At 38.7% G+C, this 21,227-nt stretch overlaps 1 protein-coding gene across 4 annotated transcripts in view; it reads left to right on the top strand.

The window, feature by feature from the left end:
- The window catches only part of A1CF (APOBEC1 complementation factor), a 76,502-nt gene that overhangs the window by 32,695 nt on the left and 22,580 nt on the right, over positions 1-21,227 (top strand). For all 4 annotated transcript variants that reach the window (XM_077125299.1, XM_077125300.1, XM_077125301.1 and 1 more), the window contains 4 exons: positions 3,486-3,620; positions 5,492-5,622; positions 10,037-10,275; positions 16,540-16,704. In XM_077125299.1, coding sequence (XP_076981414.1) covers positions 3,486-3,620; positions 5,492-5,622; positions 10,037-10,275; positions 16,540-16,704 — 670 coding nt within the window. The remainder of the gene's footprint in view (positions 1-3,485; positions 3,621-5,491; positions 5,623-10,036; positions 10,276-16,539; positions 16,705-21,227) is intronic.

The raw sequence follows: 21,227 nt of genomic DNA on the forward strand, positions 1-21,227 counted from the left end.
ACACATGGCAGATCTGTCATGATAAAAAAAAGTGCCAGCACGTAAGGCTCAGCACTAATGTCTGAACACTTGATCCCTCCAACCTTCATGCTAAAACTTATCATTCCTTGGAATGATTTATTCAAGAGGTTGTGTGTTTTTATCCAAGGCCAAGAAAATGGTATACATAATCTCTTGAAGATCTACAGCTCCTTTATAAAGGGCTTAAAATATCTGTGAGAGAAGGAATTCCTAAATACTCTTGACATATGAACTGAGTTACTGGGTAGGTTCAAGATCCGATATTTAAATTAAAGCCACTGGATTTATAGTTAGAATTGTATCCCCAGTTTTTAATTTACATAGTTGAAGGTTTTTACATACCTATGTGTGCCTTAGAGAGAGAAGAGTTGTCTTTCTTCAATTGAAAAAAAAAACAAAAGGCCCCAGAGTTTAATGAAAATTTCCTCATGGAAAATGTCTCTAAACTATTAATAATATTTGTGCCGGGTAAATGCATCCCATGAGAACATTAGCCAGGAGGGGAAAGAGCAGTTATAACTGGACTTTATTTTAAACTCTTCAACTACAAAAATAGTGTATGAAAATACCAGCAATCCAGCACTCAACTGTGCTTTCCACATAATGGACGCTATTCTAACCCCATGACTAATGCCCTGGGTCTGTCTTCAGCTGGCCTGGGCTCTGTCACTGGTGCATTCCAAGCCAGTGGGTGGTCACAGAGCAGTCACCCCCAGCTGTGTGCACTTGGTGTCATCTCCAAACCAATCAGGCTCTTTGCAATCCCAAATATTTCTTGACAAAGTTTTGCAAGCATCCATAGAAACTACAGAAAGACAATTAATAAGCTTTCCTGCCCATTCGTTTTGGTTCAAGAGCAGATGACTTCTCCTATACACTCAGTATGCACAAAATACTTCGGTCCGTGACCTTTTAAGCAATTACAGGAAGAAAGAAAGGTTAAGGGAAGATACAAAAGGTCAATCTTCTGGTTGCTTATTTCCAAACAATAAGACAAAGCCTGGCAAATCAGAATTTCTGGAATAGCTACTTTATCGTGGAGGGGATGAAAGTTCGGTTGCCTCAAGCTGAAGGGCAAAAGTGCTTTCAAATTTATACAAAATGTATTCCAATAGTCTATTGCGTATCATGTCTCCTAACATTTAAGATATATAGAAATGGGCTCGGAGGGAACATCATCCCCCAAACAGATAGAGTTGGGCCCAGGGAGGCGGATGGAGGTTTGGCCATAGAAATATTCCTCTCTATGAGCAATAGATGTGAGAAATGTTCTCCTTACATTTTTGCATAATAAAATGATTGGAAATTGGAATGGATTTTAAATGCAACAGGAAATTTGCTATTTAATAGCAGGATCCATTTTTTTCACAATGCAAGGAGCATTTTAATGTATGTGCCTGCTCCACGTGACTAGGCTTCCACAAATCAAGGCAGCAGAGTGTAGGGAATAAGCTGACACCAGACTCTGAAGTCAGTTGCCTGGGTTCAAATCCTGGCTCTTCTCTCTCTCAGTTTCTTCTGTGAAATGGGGATAACAGTCCTTAACCATGGCATCGTTGTGACACTTACAACAGTTTCAGGCATGTAGTAAGTGCTAGAGAAGTGTTTGTCAAATAAAGATAAAATAACTATAATGTTCTTTAAATTGTCAAATTTATATTCTTAGGAAATTCTTGTTTGAGCTATAGAACACTGAATTCTAAAGGCTTTTTTTCCCCCGATGAACATAAAACATCATTTCTCAGGTTATTCAGTGATACAAACTTTGACTACTGAGTAATTCTGTAAGAATATCCCTGCAGGAATCCTGCGAGAAAAAAAAATACAAGGAGAACTCATGAGGCAAGAATTTAAATATTTCATAAGATGAAAATATCCAGTTCCTTTGAAGTAACAAGTTATCAAGGCAAGGTAGAACATCTATCAGACATCTTATTATTATTATTATTTGAAGCAACCTAATATAAATCATTAGAAATTTAAAAGAAGAGTGTGTTGTGACCACAGTACTGCAATCCAAAGGACCTTTGTGAAACATCATAAATAAAATAGTTGAGATATACTAAAATTGATAATCTCTATATAAAGATTTAACAGTGATACTATATATTATTCCACCTTGCTTTTAAATAACAACTGTCTTACAAAGCAGTGTCTTCAAGCAACTAAGACGACTTATAAAAAATATATGCGGGAAACTATTTAGAAAGGCAGACTGAGACTTTTTATAGTAACTACTTCTAAGCATGAATAGGGTGAGGCATTGGAGAATTTTTCTTTTTACCTAATACATTACTATACAATGTTTTTCTGACAATGTGTATCATTTTATAGGATTAAAATTTTTTTAATAATAAGTATAGAAGTTAGTAATAAATGCAGATGCATGGTCCCGTTATATGTTCCTTTCTTCAAAAATCAAAACAAAATAAGACAATGAGCTCTGGCTGGGCTTAAGTGGATTATAACTTATTCACCTTTAACCAGCAAATTAACATGCTCAGATCCAAGGCAATAGATTACATCCAAGGCCTACACTTCATGTGGGGGCCCCTGAAGTTACTTTTTGGTCTTTAATACCTAGAAACAATAAAAATAACACGGCCGAGAATCACCAATGATTTATCTCTCCCCAAAAGAACATTAAATTTATCCAGGTTTTGTTAGGATAAAGGGAAAAAAAATAGAAGTTAATTCCATTTGACTGACAACAGCACTGTTCCCATAGAGATATTCAACATTAGTAAATACCACTCACCATCTTGTCAGCTTTGGAAATAGATTTAAATGCCTCACTAGCTGCCCCCCAAATTAGCCAGTCCACTCGTTCAAGTGTTCATCCTCCCAAATGCTCCTTTTTAGGGGCCCACATTGCCTTGCTTGGTATATGGAACAACCAAAATCTAAGGAGGTAACGAGGGATTCAATAACCATCGAATACACACCACATGCCAAGAACTACACCTTGCATATTTCATGCATTTCTCCTTTAAGCAAAATCTGACATTTTATAGGAAAAAAGATGGAGGTGCAGAGACATTAAGTCATTTGCCCAAGTCCCCACACTTAGTGAGTGATGGAGTCAAGCAGCCCAGCTCCAGAACCCTTTCCACCATGCAGCCCTCATCATGAAATCACAGCCCCAGGTTCAAATTACTGTCAGATCCTTTGATGATCAGGGTTCAGTGACTATGAATGACAGCAGAAAAATATAGTAACCGTCTATATTTCTCCAGCACGTTACATGTTTTCATGATGCTAATCTCAAGCAAATGTCTGAAGCACAGAGCAAGGTATTAAAATCTAAATAAAAGAGGCTTAATTTTTATCCTTTGACCAGTCAACTAGTATTCCCTATCAATGATAAGTGATCATAAAATGAGTATGAAAATTAATTAAGGGAATCAAAATAAAAATTGTATCATTAACTTCTGTTCCTCTCACGCTCCTCACTGGATTTGCAGGAAAATGGACAAAGGAAATATGGGGGTCCTCCTCCTGGCTGGGGTGCTGCACCCCCAGAAAGGGGATGTGAAATTTTTATTGGAAAACTTCCCAGAGACCTTTTTGAGGATGAACTTATACCATTATGTGAAAAGGTAAGTCCAAAAGTTAAGACGTTTTTTCTTATCTTTGGAAGGAAAATACTACTCTCTCTTCACTTAGCTTTCACTCACATTCTTCTCAGTCAATGGCCACCCAGTTGCCATTTTCCAATCATGGAAAAAGTTAGAACCTTGTTAGCTGCTAGTGATTGTCTCTGTAATTATCCCACATTATCGCTGTCCTGATTCGGCCCTTTGTTCTTTTAGGACAGCCTACCCTGCACGGTTAATAACTTTCACATCTGTATTTTGTTCCCCAGTCTCCCCACTGGCAGGGCCATCCTGCAAACTCAGTGTGCCTATCAACCTAGAACTTGACATTTTAGTATGGTTTTATAAAATGCAACACTCTCACATGAAAAGAATGTACATGTTTGTTATGGCTCAAACATATGCCAATGCACATTGAGCCAGAATGAAATCTTTCTTCTACAAGTCTCAATTAATCCTTATGCCATAACAAATCAACAAAATTAAGAACATCATTTTTCAAAGTCATTATATACTTAAGGAATAAATATCCTCAGCTTTAATCCCAAATGATATTTTGTTAGTAACTCCAAAGTTAAAAGGAGAATATAATATCAAAATTTATTTTCAATAATTTATCAAATAGCTTTGGGCAACAGTTGCATTCCTAGAAAATTTAATGAAAATGAGAGTTTAGCTATTTCTTTCCCTAAAAGCCAAATTAATTGTGCATATACATATGCACATATACATATATAAGTATATGTATATACATATGTATACATAACTCAGCCTGAAATTCAGAATCACTCCCAATTTTATATATACAGTCTCACTTGGCATGTGGGCAAATTATGGAGAACAAAGTTCTGAAAGAATCTTCTATGCTGCATCTGAAAATGAGCATTAGGAAACACCTCAGACATGGAGACAGAACCTGCTCAAACTCTTTCCTAAAGAAGCCAGAAACAAGAAGCACCCACCACTGAACACATCAGTGCCGGGTGGGGCTGAGCTGAGGGGTACCCAGGTGCTCTATGACCTCCTCTGCCTGCACATGCCCCTCACATTTGGGCCCCCCTTTCTTACAGCAGCCAGCAATAACAAGTCACTGCGCCTGGACTGTTAGAGGAGAGCTGAAGTGAGGGGAGGGGTGGACTATGGGCAAGGAGAAGCTGTGGGCAGGGTGATAGAGTGTGTGCCCTCTTACAGTGGAGGGCATGGCCCTGTGCCACTTTTGTAAAGGGCCAGCATTTACCTTCAAGCCCCCAGACTGAGAAAGTAACAAGGCTCTGCAGCTCATCATCAGCGAAGCATCTTCTGTGCTCATGCTGATGTCATGGTGGAAGGAAAAAAAAAAATTAAAAAGTTAGTTTAGCAAGGTTCCAAGTGACCTTTGCTTGCCTTTGTTGTAAACATCAGTAGATAGACTATGACCAAGTAAGGACAAAACTTTGGAGACTTCAGACATTGGAATTTAGAGGGCAAGGACATGCTATTCAAGAAATTATACTTCTGATGGCAAATGTATTTTGCCATCCCTAAGTCATTGAATGAATTCCCAGATAATTGTGTGGTGAAAGGTCATTAGCTCTGTCAGAAACATGTATTATTAACTCAGGCTGAAATGCCACTTGTACACATTTTCTTTATTAAGGCTGATTTTGTCCATGAGCCAAATAACTAATCTGAACTCAGCATGAAAAGATGCAAACTGTCCCACATGGTATGCAAATGGCTGGAGGCAGACTTTAGAAAACATGGCATGTGTGTGTGTGTGTGTGTGTGTGTGTGTGTGTGTGCGCGTGTGTGTGTGTGTGTGCGCACTCGCGCGCGTGCGTGTTTGGAAGTACAAATGTATAAACATGAATTTTCTCTTTTTCTGTTACTTATAGATTGGTAAAATTTATGAAATGAGAATGATGATGGATTTTAATGGCAACAATAGAGGATATGCTTTTGTAACATTCTCGAATAAACAGGAAGCCAAGGATGCAATCAAGCAACTTAATAATTATGAAATTAGGTAAGATCCATCTCTCCTAGATTTAAAAGGGATAGATTATATACTTAGATCTATTTCTCTATCAATTTTATCTAATGTAAAAGTTAGTCAAGCCAAAAGGAGAATAGATTAGTTCCTTTCCTTGGTAAAAATCTATTTATTAAATATCTATTTATATCAACACTATTCAATCTCCAGTGCCTGACCACACACACACACACACACACACACACAAAGAGTATCAACACTAAAGGAAGCACCAAACTAAATTCTGTGTGATATTCAAAGAAACAAAATTCATTATTTACGCATTTCATAAATATGTGTTGGGCAGTGTTTAAAATACTGGAAATATATCAAGGTACAACTCCTTATCTTCATTGTAAAGAAATGAATACACAAGATTATTTAAAAGCTCGTGGAAAAATAAAACTGCACGAAAGGAATTTAGCCTTTCCAATGCTTTGTTTTTTAGCAAAGGGAGACCTGTGTCAGATTTCTAGCATACAGAGTTGTAAGATAATAATCTGTGTTCTTTTAAGCCATTAAAAAAGTAAAAAAATAAAAAACTGGGAGATGGGACAGAGTTGTGTGAGGTTGTGGTTACTCTAACTTGGTGGAATGAAGGAAACATTCTCTGGGGAAGTGACATTTGATCTGAAACTTGAATGAAAAGGCAGAGTCAATGATGATAGACCTGGGAAAGATTATTCCGGAGAAAGAGAGAACAGCAGGTGCAAGGGCTGTAAAGTGACAGCAAGCTTGGTGTGTTTTGGGAAAAGAAATAATACCAACATGGCTGGAACAGAGTAAAGAAAGAGATGGTGGAAGGCAAGGCGGCTGGAACGCCTTCTATGCTATTCTACAGAATTCATATTTTATTCAAATAAAAAGGGGGCAGGTTTTAATTAGACTATAGGAGGGAGGCTTTTAATTAGATTTATGGTTTTTAAAGGATCATTATTATAATAATATGCTTACATCAATTATAACAACAATACCACACGAATGTAAAATGTTAAAAATGGGGGTGAGTATTTTCTGCATGGTCTTTCTGTGAACCTAAAAATTCTCTAATTAAAAAAAAAAAGTCTCACTCTAGCTGCTGGGTGGAGAATGGACTACGGGATGAATACTGAGAGAAGGAAGCCTCTTGTGATAGTTGAGACCTTGACAAAGGATAGTGATGGTTGGACTAGGAAGTTAGTAATACAGGTAGTGGAAAGAGGCCAGATTTGGGATATAATTTAGAGGTTGATTTGCCAAGACCTGTTGAATAATGGATTTGGAACATGTGGGGAAGAGAAGATGCAAAGAGAGGGATGCCTAGAATTTTCACCCAAGTACCAGTGGATGTGGTAGTGCCACTAAGTGATGGGAAAGACAGAAACAACAGTAAATACATGAAGAACTCTGCTTTTGCATGTACATTGGAGATGTACCTTAGACCTCCCAGGGCAGATACTGAACAAGTGGTTGGCTGTATAATTCTGTAGTCAGGAGAGGGGTCACAGGTGGGGATACAAATTTGGACATGAGATAGTATTCAAAGTTCTGGGACTGGAGGAAGATGCCAAGTTATCAGTGATGCTGTGCCATCAATCACCAATTTTTATAAACTGGAAATAGGGATAGTTTCATGAAGCTGCTTGAGTTATAAAACCTTCTCTTAAAGAAAGAAATGTCATAGTCCTTTGTTAAAGGAAGCCCTTGGATGAAGAGTGCAGCAGTTTAAAAGTAATAGCTTTGCAGTTAGTTTTCACATGAGTGCAAACAAGTAATTTCACCTCTCTGAGCCTCAGTCTCCTCATCTGTAAAATGGGGATAATACCATTCATTTCATAAGTGCTATTGTGGGATACTATAGATTTCTAAATGCTTAGCCCAGTGTTTTGAACACAGTAAAAGGTCAACAGATAGTTGAGTTATTATATATTAGTGTATTTCACCATTCAAACATGTAGTTTTTCATATCTATTTCCTGTCTGAAATAGAGATACATCTTAAAATTGATGGTGTCTTAAATTTGATGAATGCAGAGGGAATAGCTTTCCCCACCATCATCTTTTCCTTACTTCCTATAGGCCCCAAATAAGCTACATACTAACCTTATAATTCTCTTAATCAATCAACTACAGGTCATTTTTCTTAAACCGCTTAGCCACGGGAAGATCAGTCGGATTTGGTACCTACTAGTAGCTTAGACATTCAGTCCTAAGATAGATTCTGGAGTGGAGCAGAGTCTTCAGAGGAATATAAAGGAGGCTCCTTGCCCACACACAGCTCCATGGGCCCAGAAGAGCCTAGGGTGATAGGTGGATTGTCTGGTGTGGGAGTCATAAGACCTGAGGCCTGGCCCCATGGCTTTGGACAAATCCTGTAACTTCTCTGAGCATCACATTTATCATTAGCACTGGATCCCAAAGAGCTGTTCTGAGCATCCATCACATGCAATAATGCATATTAAAATGCTTTGGAAAGGGCTGCAAAAAGCTATATTTTAATTTTAATATAGCTTTTTAGTATTACAGCTAAATGATTTCAGGGATTGGGAGGGCCCGTCCGTGACCCTTGGTCTTTCATGGAGCCTGGACCACCTAACCATAAGGATTATTCCCCAAATGGCTTTTGCATTCAGATAGTTGTCAAATCGGTTATGTAGGGAATCAACAGAGTTCATTGTATGTAGTTAGCACACTGCTACTCATTGGCACCTATCCAATATTTTTTGAAAATAGATAGAGTATGAATAATGAATACAATTAATTTCTCATGGTCACTGATAAGTAACAGTATTCTCTGGGAATTTCAGTTTCCTCATCTATAAAATAGTGATAAAAATATACATACCTCATAGGGGCATTATGAGAAATAAATGAGATAATACACATAAAGTTCAGTGCCTGAAACATATCAGGTACCCTATAAACGGTTGCTGATCTTGATAGTAGTGGTGATACAGGAGAAGGAAGAAGAGGAGGAGGAAAAATATGACAAAAAAAAATTTGAAAAGAGAAAGTTGTTCAAGATCCTAGCTAAAGTTCAAGTTGAATACCAGGAGCAAAAAGAAGGTATAGAGTTAAAAGTTAGGGGTGGGATATACGGAACATGAAATAGAGGTCCCAGAGTCAACCTCACCTTCTTCCACTCCTCTCTAAGCCAGTCCTACTGAAGAGAGAACCTTCCTCGTAAAAAGGAGAAACTTTCCATTTCCTTTTAGCCACAACTTCTCAGCAGATTAAGACAACATACGCTTTTATCCAGAAAAGACCCACCTATCATTCTACTCCTTACTTCACTGAGCATCACCTAAATGCCTAGCTTTTGGAGGCAGTAAAGCCATGCCCTCAGCTTTTGAGAGATGATTCTTTATCTCCAAGTAATTTTGAGAAAGGTAACTCCCTGACAAGCCACACAATTGAAAATGGGATATGGAAGCTCCAGGACCCCTTGTTGTTAACTGATAACTGACTGGTCCCTTATCAAAATTAATAAAATTTCTAAATAACACCTTAGAAGAGACTTGGTTTTTTTAAAAAGTGAAGTTAAAACAAAACTAAAAGTTCACTTCATCAACTTTTCCCTCCCAGCAAATCCCATGTCTGGGTCAATGTTCCCAGATTGCATCTGCTGCAGGTCTGATACACGCTCCTTAGCTCTTCAGCAGAGCACAGAAGACTCCTAAGTTAGTGGCTGACTCCTGGTTGCTGCTGCACAACCAAGGGCCACTATTCCAAGGAAATCAGACCAACTCCCCACTCACCTGACGAGGGTTTTTACTCATGATGAATAAGAAGCTTCTGGTAGGGGTACTTTGCCCATCTTAAACAACTCTGTGTTATTACAAAAGTTATTCCAGCCTGATATGCCACACATGGAAGATCTCAAAAAGCACAAGTAATAAAAGTTAAAACCATTCCTGCATAATCCCATGCCCAACAATAACCATTATGTTGATATTTTAGTGTTGTTCTTCTCAGACTTTCCTATACATTTTGAATCATAAGGGCCTTCTCACATGCTTATTTCACAAACTTTTTTTAAACCCCAACAGCTAGAGAAAAAATGGTAGACTGGGGCTTGCACTCAAATGCCTCCAGGCAAATGGCCTGAGTAAAGATGAGGTATAACAGCAATGATACTTGTCTTCAGTATTGGAAGCATTAGGGAGTGGTGGAGATCAAAGATAACTCATGACATCGCATCTAGTCTAAAGAGAGCAGATGCTACTCAGATTCAGACTATTTCTTTTTCCTTTGAAAATGTAGAGCCAGTATTGACAGATTTTCTGATTTCTCAAAAAAAAAGAGCTATAACTCTCCAAACATCCCACATCTGCGGGCCATATCTGGCCCGGGCTATCCATTTTCAACCTTGGTTGTAAATCTCAACCACCCAAGTATCTCACCAATCGAAATACCTGTTCTTCTTGCAGAAATGGGCGTCTCTTGGGAGTCTGTGCCAGTGTGGACAACTGCCGATTGTTTGTTGGAGGGATCCCAAAAACCAAAAAGAGAGAAGAAATCTTATTGGAGATGAAAAAGGTCACCGAAGGGGTCGTCAATGTCATCGTCTACCCAAGTGCTGCAGATAAAACCAAAAACCGGGGCTTTGCTTTCGTGGAGTACGAGAGTCACAGAGCAGCAGCGATGGCTCGCAGGAAGCTGCTCCCAGGTCTGCAAACCCCACTTCTCTCTCCAGCGTGCCTCTCCACTTCGTCCTCTCTGCTCCATCCATCCTGCCGCCCTCAGGCAGGTATACTCCTTAGCAAAGAAAACGAACACTTGTTTTTCTTTCTCTTTTCTTCTACATACCTTTGATTATGTTGTATTTTAAACCCTTCATTCTTCTTATCCATCTCACAATAGCGTCTCCTAAAATAAATCAATTTAAATTAAATATATCAATTTAAAAGGATTTAAGACTCCTCTTAAAATTAAATGTATCAGTCACAGTTATTTTTGTATATAGACTTTATTGTCAGGCTTATTTGAAATAGGGCGCTTTGTCTATTGCAGCATAGAAATAATAAGGCTGCAAGTGACACATTGTCCTGATGACAATTAAACGATGTCCTGTTATTATGACTCCCTACTGTTTAATCGTTTCTGTCTAATTTGGGACATGGAAATAAGACCTGTTCTTAGAAAAGCACCTGTGTTAGGTGCTACATCCACAGGGTAGATCCCATTGGGGCAATAACCCATCAATTCCTGAGTTTGAAAGTCTCCAGGAAGATACTCCCTTAACCAGTGTCAGATCATTCAGTCAGATCAACTTGGGAAATGTTGTTTTGAAGTCCTCAGCTCATTCTAAAATGTTCACTAAACTTACAAAAACTAAACTCAAATGAGTTAATATTAAAATAGGAGGATTTCAAAAATGATAGCCTGGGAGCATTGGAACCATCTCTTCTCATGGACATTATGGGAGTGCTACCAGAATTCAATACAAAGAAACAACAAAAACAGCAAGATTTTTGTGGCCTTATACCTGTTCTTTAAAACAAAGCAAACAGGCAGAAGTGGGCTCAGCCCTAACTCTAAAAACTTTCAAAATTGGAGGAAAGCTTTTTTAATTTCAGTTTAAAGGGAAAAATGTGATAACAAAAAAAAAATGCTAAATCAATCAAAAAGGTGGACATTTATTACGTTGATGCTTTCATTCATTGCTTCTTCATTCTTCACTGCTCAGTGGTTAAGTCCTCTGACCCACAGGTCCACAGAGTCACTAAAACCCCTTGTGGGATGCCTAGTCTCTTGGTTACCCAGATTTAACATTTTGCTATCCTCTTCAACTCTTGCATCTCCTTCAATGCCAACAATTCAGCCATGGAAAAGTTCCTGGGTTCATCTTGTTCTTGGGCCACAACTGTCATCTATAAACACATATTCTCAGCTTTAGATCATTTTTTCAAAGTCTCCTAATGCTTCTCCCAATTCTACTCTGTCTTTCATGCACCCCCACCCTCTGCCTGGTCCACCCTGGACATAATGTTTCCAGAATATCATGTCGTCTTTCAAAAAAGCTCTTGCTAATAGTAGAAATGCTGTGTCTATGTATTGATAGACTGATGTTAATAGCCTGAATGCACTAGCCTTGAGAGTTCAAAAACATGTTCAAAAATACTCACTAGCTCCTTGCTGCACCTGTGATAAAGGCTGCACCTCTGAGTCTATTGCCAACATTTCTGGTCCCAATCTTTTGCAGCCTTATTTGCTACCTTCTATTCCCTAACAAAATGCTTCCTTTCCATCAGACCAGGCTCCCCAGTGTGCTAGTTACCATCATGCTCTTCTTTGTGCCTTTTATTTACAATACTGCATCCCATACTACAATGACCTGCCCCTTCTCTCTGCTCACTCTTGGCCTTCAAAGCCCCAGCCCAGACAAGACCTTCTTGAGACTCATAGGCCAGTCCACATTGCTCGCTTTTCTCCCTTGACTTAGGCACCATTCATTATCTATAAAAACAAAAATGTATGGGGTGCACGGAGGCTTCAGTGGTAGAACGCTCTCCTTCCATGCGGGAGACCCGGGTTCGATTCCCGGACCATGCACCCCCACAAAGAAAAACAAAAACAGATATGTATGATCGTATTTTCTAGAGTCTAAATCTCTTGTAAGTTTCTCCATCTCTTCAAAGAACATAGCATACTGGGCCACACAGAGAACTTCTGTCTTTACTGAGTCAAGCTGTCAGCTGATGAGGTCGGGAGGGCTGAGTATTTGAGTGTCAGAAATTCTCAAGTATTCCTCATGCTTTCACTTAAGGCCCTGACTTTTCCCTTTGTGTTTCCCATCCAGGATCTAGAAATAAAAAGGCTACCTCACTCTCCTCATCTTCTATCCATCTGCATCATGATCTGAGGACACTCCCCTTACCCATAGCCCTTTGAGTGAGTTGTGTTTCACTGAAGTGGGTTTCACTCAGACTGCCCCATCGGCAAACTAGCCAGCTGAGGCACACGGTGAATGAGTCAGAGAAAACAGTTTCATTTCTAATGAGACCTGAGCATATACTCTATTACCCATTTGAACCACTCTACCTATTACTTCCTTATAGAATCAACAACAAAGGATTTTTCTCATTGTCAACCCACTGGAGAGCCTAGTTTTACAGAATGAAGAAACTTTTAAGAATCATGATAAGCAAGAACCACAAGAAGCTTTTCCTTCTTAATTGATTCAGACTTGGACAAAGACAGAAAACTGTTGTCTAGAGTAATTTACAGTAATATAATTGCTCTCTGGCAACTGACTTCCACTGAATAGTGGCAGCTCTCTTTTGGCATCTTGGTTGACTTGTGCATGGAACAAAAGTTGCCATCCAACTCAGAGGCTATCAAAGTATTCTAAGGTTGCCCTGGGAAAAAAAATCGCTGCAACAGGACTTGACAGGAACTTCTGCTGTTGCTCTGGAGACCACAAGTTTGAGAACCCATAATCTAAATTGATGGTGTCCATGCTGAGCTACATATTAGAGTTTCCTGGGAGATTTTCAAACATTACCAGGGCCCAACCTCTGAACAACTGAATGTACTTCTCTAGGGTAGTGAGTCAGGCCACGGATGTTTTTAGTTTTCCAGATGATTCTATTGAGCAACCAAATTTTGTGATCCAATTTTGTGAGGCTAAATCTATCAACTCATGACAATGGGCATTACCTGCATGGAAGATGAACACCTGGACATGGGGAATCTAAAAAAGCATAATTCCTAACCATTGTGTTCAAAGAGCACATGTTCTAAGAAAACTAGATATATAAGAAAGTAACAAAAATGTCAAAAACACAGTGAATTATTGAATCAATCATTTAAAGTGGTAAACTAAGTCCTTAAAATGTATCTTCTCCTTTTGTCTTTTCAACAACCCAATATGTAAATATTATTATTCCAATTTTACATATATATACTTTCTTATTAGAGAAGTTTACAGAACAATCATGCATAGAATAAAGGTTTCCCATATACCACACCACCAACATTTTACACTGGTATGGAACATTTGTAACAACTGCTGATAGCACATTTAATAATTGTACTATTAATTAAAGTCCATGGTTTAACTTAGGGTTCACTATGTTGTATAATTCCATATACTTCAAAAAATGTTTCTTCTGTTACCATACATACAACCAAAAATTTGCTCCCTTTAATCATATTCAGAGATATATTTTTTCTTTAATGTTATCTCAATTTTAAAGATGAGGAAATTGATGTTTAGAAAGGCTGCTTCCTCACCAGGATAACTGATCCAATATTTGAACATATTTGACTTCAAAGCCAATGTTCTCAAATCACTCTGAAACATTGACTTTCACCACAGGACTTCATAGGGACGATGTCTGTGGAAATCACTGCTTCATCTACTGCTTCTCACTTTTTATCTCCTCCCTAGCCTTCTACAGCTCTTCAGGCCCGTGGATGGCTTACCGTAGACCCAGACTGGGAAGGCAAAAGTCAGTGGGCTAGAGCAGTGGTTCTCAAGCTTGGCTGTATGTTAGAATTAACTAAGGAACTTTTTAAAATCCTGAGGTCCTGACCACATATCCCAGAATGGAGGTAAGAGGGAGCAGGGAGTGGGGGTAGTGGTGAGTTGGTAAATCTTTAGTAGCTGGATCTCTGGAGACATCAAAAGCCCTGATTTGTAGCATTTGCTGCTTTCCGTGGTATAAATATTCACACTTTGGCTGATTGCAAGCTACCAACATGATGTCAACTGGTTCGCAAAATTCTGAACATTTAGCCATCTATTCTTGTAAGCCTGTAAGAGCTTGCTCCAGTAGGCCATTGTGTGGAACCCAGATTTCAGGCTTTTTCAAAGCTCTACCAGGTGATTAGAGTGTAAAGCCAAGACTGAGAACCACTGGACTATAGGGAGCCAGGTTACCTGGAAGCCTTAGCTATCTAGGGATAAAAGGCAAACAGCAAAGACAATTTACCATGCAATGGGTCAACTTAAACAATGGGAATTTATTTCTTCATGGTTTCAAAGCTAAGAGAAGATCCAAATCAAGGTGTTACCAACCCAACATTGTCTTCCTGAAAACTGGGGTTCCAGGATGGGCTGCCAGTGATCCTTGGCCCCGGGCTCCTCTGTCATATGGCAATATACATGGCAGCCTCCCACGGCCTCTTCTTTCTCTTCTGGTTCCATTGATGTTCAGCTTCTGGGTATTCCCTCTCGCTTTCTCCCCTCTGTCTGAATTTCATTCTGCTTATGAAGGACTGCAGTAATAGGATTAAGACTCATCCTGACTGGAGTGCCTATTCCTTAACTGAAGTAACCTCATCAAAAAATCCTACCTACAGGACTGCCTTAAGTTTAAGAACATGTTTTCATGGGGTACATACAACTCCAAACCACCTTATCAATATAAAGCACTGGAAGGAAAGGGAAGTAAATGGAAGAAGAAAAGAATGGGAGAGAAGAGAGCAAAGGAGAAAACTAGCCCCTGGAAAATCAATAAAGAACAAGTTAACCACTGGCTGGGGTAGCTGGGTCTGGTCTCTTTAGGATCAGCTGATAACTCATTAGGCTCTGTTTATTCTTCATTTGTTTCTGCTTTGATTTTGTATGCTGTATGGCAGGGTCACATTTCATTCTTTTTCCATGTGAGTATGCTGTTATTGCAGGACCATTTGTTGAATTTTTGTTTATCTGTTTTGGGCAAGTGCATGGGCCAGGAATTGAACCCAGGTCTCCTGAATGGCAGGCAAGAATTCTACCACTGAATTACCCTTGCACCCCTTCATTTGGATTTTGGAACACCAATGCCAGAAATGCTTTTATTGACTGCTTTTCAAGGAGTCAAAAGACTAATTTTGATTGAAAATAATTGCCTTCCATATGTGACAATTAAGTAACTACAACCTTACCAATACAGAGAATTGATGATTTTGTTCACTTAAGCTCTTTATTGATTCCAGGATATAGCTTGTTCCCATATGAGTAATAAAAAACAACTAGATTTCCAATCAAATTGAGAAATTGAGTGGACCATCACCCACCTCTCATCATAGCATCATGAGTAAGCACTGTGTAGGAGTACAGGGACTGAGTCACAGAAAGCAAAGGGGAGAGATTATGAAGTGAAACAGGTCTGGGCAAATGATCCTCTCTAAAGCTTATTATTTCCTTCGTGTAAAATTGGGGGCATTTGTACTTCTGTAAATTGGGAAATGCATAGTACAGTGCAAGACACTCAATATATTGTAGTTATGGGAATTCAAAAGGACATTTTTTGTCACAGATAACAACTATCTTTTTAAGAAGAGCTCTCATTATAGACTCTTCCATTGTTCTTCATCTGTCTTCTTAATTTAGATATTTTTTTCCAGATTCCCAAGTTACCCTTTTTCAAAAGAGAGTGAGAAGGGAACACAGTTTGCTGAGCCCTTCCCAGGTGCGAGGGACAGAGAACAATCATGACTACCTAAGCCCTGTTTACCTTACCTAAGCAACATTTTTTTGACAGCTCAGTGGTGTGTACCTGACCGATGTAACAACACAGATTCCATACTTTTTGTGACCTTTTGATGTTTCATAAAGTCAGACTCTGTGTCTGAAGCCGAAATCCATTATTTTTTTTTTTCCTCTTCTGCCATCTTGCTTTAAACCACTGTCATCAGCTTGTGAGAGCTGTCCCAAAACCCATACATGCCCACTGCTTCCTCATTTCAGTTCCATTACAAACCATATCCTGGTTCCCTTTATACTTAATGGTTATAATAAGCCACTAGTCACATAGAACTCCCTTCTAAGCTACTCGTATTTATTCAGAATCTCTTAAGATCAATAATCACCTCCTTTAATATTGATCTTCTTGCTCAGTCAAGACCTCAAAGATTGGTTCAGTTGAAAAGATCATAGTATGAACTAAGTTCATAGTGTTGTCCTGATTTCTTTATGCATACTTGTGATCATTTTCAACAGGAAGAATTCAGCTATGGGGACATCCTATTGCAGTGGACTGGGCAGAGCCGGAAGTAGAAGTTGATGAAGACACAATGTCTTCAGTGAAGATCCTATACGTAAGAAATCTTATGCTGTCTACCTCTGAGGAGATGATTGAGAAGGAATTCAACAGTATTAAACCAGGTAGGACATATCATATAATATTACTTTTTCAAAAGATACTTTACAGACTCTTGACATGAATTCCTATAATGTAATTAAGATAGCTTTTATATATATTATCCTTATAATTATATGTAAATTATTCAAATTATACCTGTTTTTGGATTAGAAAATAGGGATATGTAGTCCTACAACATTTATTTTTTATAATTTTATGTTCTATTTATCATAATTTTACATTCATCTGGGTCATTAGTGAGTAAATTAATATCTCCTTCTCTAAACTGTAAGTTCTGTGAGGACTTTTTTGCTTCCAATGTCTCCTCAGTCCCTGTCTCTGTGCCTGAGGCATAGCTGATACTCAATAAATAGTTATTGAATTAATGAATACATGACCATAAGTATAGGTAGAATTCAGGGGATCTCAACTCAACATTATTGACATTAGCGGCTGTTTTAATTTGTTAATGTTAACAGAAATGCAATATACCAGAAATGGGTTGGCTTTTATGAAGGGAATTCATTAAATTACAGTTCTAAGTTCTAAAGCCATAAAAACGTCTAAACGAAGGCATCCAGGAAAAGATAACCTGAATCAAGAAAGGCCAACCTGGGAAGGCATACAACTGGCTTCTTCTGGTCCTTTGGCTTCTGGTTTCAAACAACTTCCCCAGGGGCATTTTCCTTCTGCATCTCTAAACATCCCTGGGTTGGCTCTCAAGTTTTTTCTAAAATAGTTCCCTTTTAAAGGCCCACAGTAAGCACATTAAGACCCACCTTGAATGGGTAAAGACATATCTCCATGGAAACTATTTAATCAAAGGGTCCCCCCTACAATTGGTGGTTCACATCTCCATTGGAAACAACTTAATCAAGAAGAACCCACCCAACAATAGGTCTTCCCCACAAGACGAGACTAGGAAGAAGAACACATGGCTTCTCTGGTGTACATAGCACTTTCAAACCAGCACAGGAGTCAAATAATTCTTGGCTGTGGGGGACTGTTCTGTGCATTGCAGACTGTTTGCATTGCAGACTGTTTAACAGTATCCCTGGCCTCTACCTACTAGAAGCCAGTAGGACTCACCAAGTTGTAACAATCAAAACTGTTCTCAGTCATTGTCAGATGTAACCTGGGGGATTAACTGTCCCCAGTAAAGAACCATTGGCCCAAAGGAATATAGTTGTGACTTGAGGTACATAGGTAAGGGGGTAACAGTGTTACAGAGTAATGTCTCACAGCCTGATGTGCACATAAATCAAGGCTGTGACACCAGGACTAAAAAAAGAGAGAGAGTTTTATTACATGGCAGTCAGATAAAGAGACAGAAAAAAGAAAGAAAAACTCAGATCTGTCTCCCCAAGTCTAAAGAGCCTAGGGAAGTCTAAAGATAGGGAAGTTATTTATGTTTCAGTTACAGTTAATAGGGAAAATACAAGCACAGCCCTTGAAAACTGATAAAAACTAGTGGGGGAAGGAACAAATGGGCTGTAAGTTGTAAAAAGGATAAGCATTTGGTTACAGCAATTTCATAAATTGCTCAATTAGCATAGGATAACAACCACAGTAACAAGTAAAGGAATGGAAATAAACTAAAATAACAATTACAATTACAAGTAAAACCACTGTTTTCAGCAGTTACAACAATTGATTCTAAGAAATTCATTTGAGTGAAGAAGGATAAGGATGAGACCAAGGTAGAGGGGGGTAATTAGTCGCTACTTATCTTGATACTTTTTAATATCAATTACAGGCTACAAACTAACTTCCTACCCCTTTTTTTCTATATGGTAACTACCATACTGAGACAGGTAAAACATTTCAAGAAAAAAGTTCCGAATGTGCATTTCCCAAAAGTCTTTTCTGCAGAACATTGATCCCTCAACTTGTTAGATGTTATTTACAAAAGTGATAGTCTCAAATAAGTTTATAACCACCATTCAGCAAAATTAAACAGATTTCTTTATTGTGGGACTCATCAGAGTTCTTAGCCTTTTAATGCACCTTGGAAATCTCCAAAAAGGCAATATTGGGCCTTTTCCAAACCTTGGGCCATGGATCCCCTTTTTTGGCAAACCATCTTGTGGAATTAATGTAGATTAATAACATCATCCTTCCATACCTGAGAATTTCTCAGGCTCCAAGCAATAGCTCTCCAAGTTGTTGATAAACATGGGCCACAGTGTCAGCATATTAAAACTGCCTGAGACTACTCGTCACATATATTGCCTGTTTCCAATTCTTGGTGCTATTTCAGGTAAACAAAATGATAAGTTGATGATTGCCACTGAAGGCAATTAGTAAAAGGGTCATCTCTCCCTTTTTTAAGATTCACCAAGGATTTGCCTTTTTCCTCTCTTCCTTGGCATTTTAATATAATGGTGTGACTCCATACCAATAGCTGGGAATCTGTGACTAATATAGAAACCACAAATGATTGATGTCTCATTAAGTGCCAGGCCTTGGGATGGGTACTTTCACAGCATCTGTCACTTATTCAACACAACAAGACTATGACTTTTTTTAAGGTGACTTTGTTACTTCCATAAGAAAACCAGAACCCATACCAGTTTAAGTTGCTTGCCTGGGTTTGAACAGCCAGCAAGTAGCAGATTTGGCATTTAATCCATGACTGGTTAAGAACTTCTACTTAACCACCTCAATGATCCCATGTCCCATCCTTATTCCATTCACTCATTTATTCATTCAACTGCCATTTCTGCAGAACCTTCTATATGCCAGGCATGGAGGAACTAAGGAGCATGATTTGTATGCACAAGGAGTTTAGGATGCTCCAGAAGAAAAGCAGTGATGGCATCCTGCCCCGGGGCTTTAGAGAAGACTCATATTTTGAAATGACTTTTAAGCTGAGATCCTAAAGTTGGTGCAGTTGTAGACATAGGAGTCTTATATGTGTTTAAATAATGTTCCACTATCCCTTACTATGCCGCTTTGACTTTCTGCCTTCCCAGAATGACTAACACTTCTTATTTTTATCCAGTTAAAACAGTAGGGAGAACTACCGAAAGGCTATTAGCTTTCCAAGTCTGCATATTGAAGAGAGACAAGTTCCTGGGCACTGTCGATTATAATGAAATTAACAAGCAACAAATGCCATATCTGTATTTTCTCACTCTTCTCCTTCTCTCCTCTCCCTGTCTATCTTTCTGTCTCTCCCAACATTTTTCCCTTGGGTTTGAAGTGTGCCCACCTGTTCCAGGGCACATCCAGGGCTGGTGACACACCTTCAGGGCTCTATACTGATATGCTGCTTATTCTTTATCTCACTCTATTAAAGATTGTGAATTGTGGAAGGAGAACGTCTAGCAGGTGTCTTCTGTATTTGCTGTAGTAGGAAGGAAAAGTCGAACCAAAATGTTTTCATTTCCAATGGAAAGGATATATGCTATCAAGTCTCTACTTATCTAGAAATACTTGCAGAGAGAAACAGGGAATAAATATTTTTAAATTCTATTTAAAGTTTAGATCCTTATAAGAAATGTGAATATTCTCAGCAAATATTCACCCATACAAAAGTTTTAGGACTGAATAACATAAAAATATTACAGTACCACTCAAAGAAACAAATGATGGAATGGAAACTAGGGCCTGAAAATGTGTATTCCTTTCCCAATGTAGCCTAAGGGTATCTGCTAAAGTTCTGTTTATAGGCTTTCTACAAAATCTGATTTCCCTGCAACAGTTTAGCAGCACCAGAATCACCTGGAGGGCTTGCCCCAATGCCAGACCCTCTGATTCAGTAGGTCTGGGGTGGGACATAAGTATTTGCAAGTCTATTAAAGTTCCCAGGTGAAGCTGCTGGTCAGGGCTCACACTGTGAGAACTGGTGGACCTTTGACAAGCAGATGTGTTTCTCTTCAGGTAACTGATGCGTTGACATGTTGATAATGAACAGAATATTATTTTCCAATAAAATCCTATACTATGATTTCAGAGACTCTTTATTGTCGTTACTGATGGATCACCTACTGATAATGAGCCCTGACAGTTTAACTTTCAGTTTCTGTGGCCTTATCCTCTGCCAAACAATGATCATAAATGAACTCTTATGCTATGCATTAAAGAAAGAAACATATTAAGATAAGTCATTGTGAACACTATTGTAAAAAAGGCCAGATTTTATGCTACAGACTGGCCCTTTCAAATTTGACTGTTTTATGAAACTAATTTTCACATAAGTTTTCAGAAAGCAGATATGTAGCCTGGTCATTATCACTCAAAAATGCAACATCTAAACCCATGAAATGCCACCTAACTAATGTAGATGATAGAGGTTGCAGTATGAACTGACTGATATTTCCTCATTCCATGTATAATTACGGAGGGTCCCCTGTGTACAAGGTACTGAGCTGGAAGTAAGTAAAATGCCAGGTGCCTTTGAAGCAGACCATGTTCTAAAGGAGCTAACAGTCCAGTAGTCTAGATGCAAGATGGCACTGAAGAAGGAAAGGAGTGGAGACTGGAAAGGCTAAGGTCTTTACTGGCAGACCTCCTACTTCTCTACTGCCAAGACTAGCTGGGG

This window comes from Tamandua tetradactyla, chromosome 13, assembly GCF_023851605.1.
Source record: "Tamandua tetradactyla isolate mTamTet1 chromosome 13, mTamTet1.pri, whole genome shotgun sequence".
Classification (NCBI taxonomy): Eukaryota; Metazoa; Chordata; class Mammalia; order Pilosa; family Myrmecophagidae; genus Tamandua; species Tamandua tetradactyla.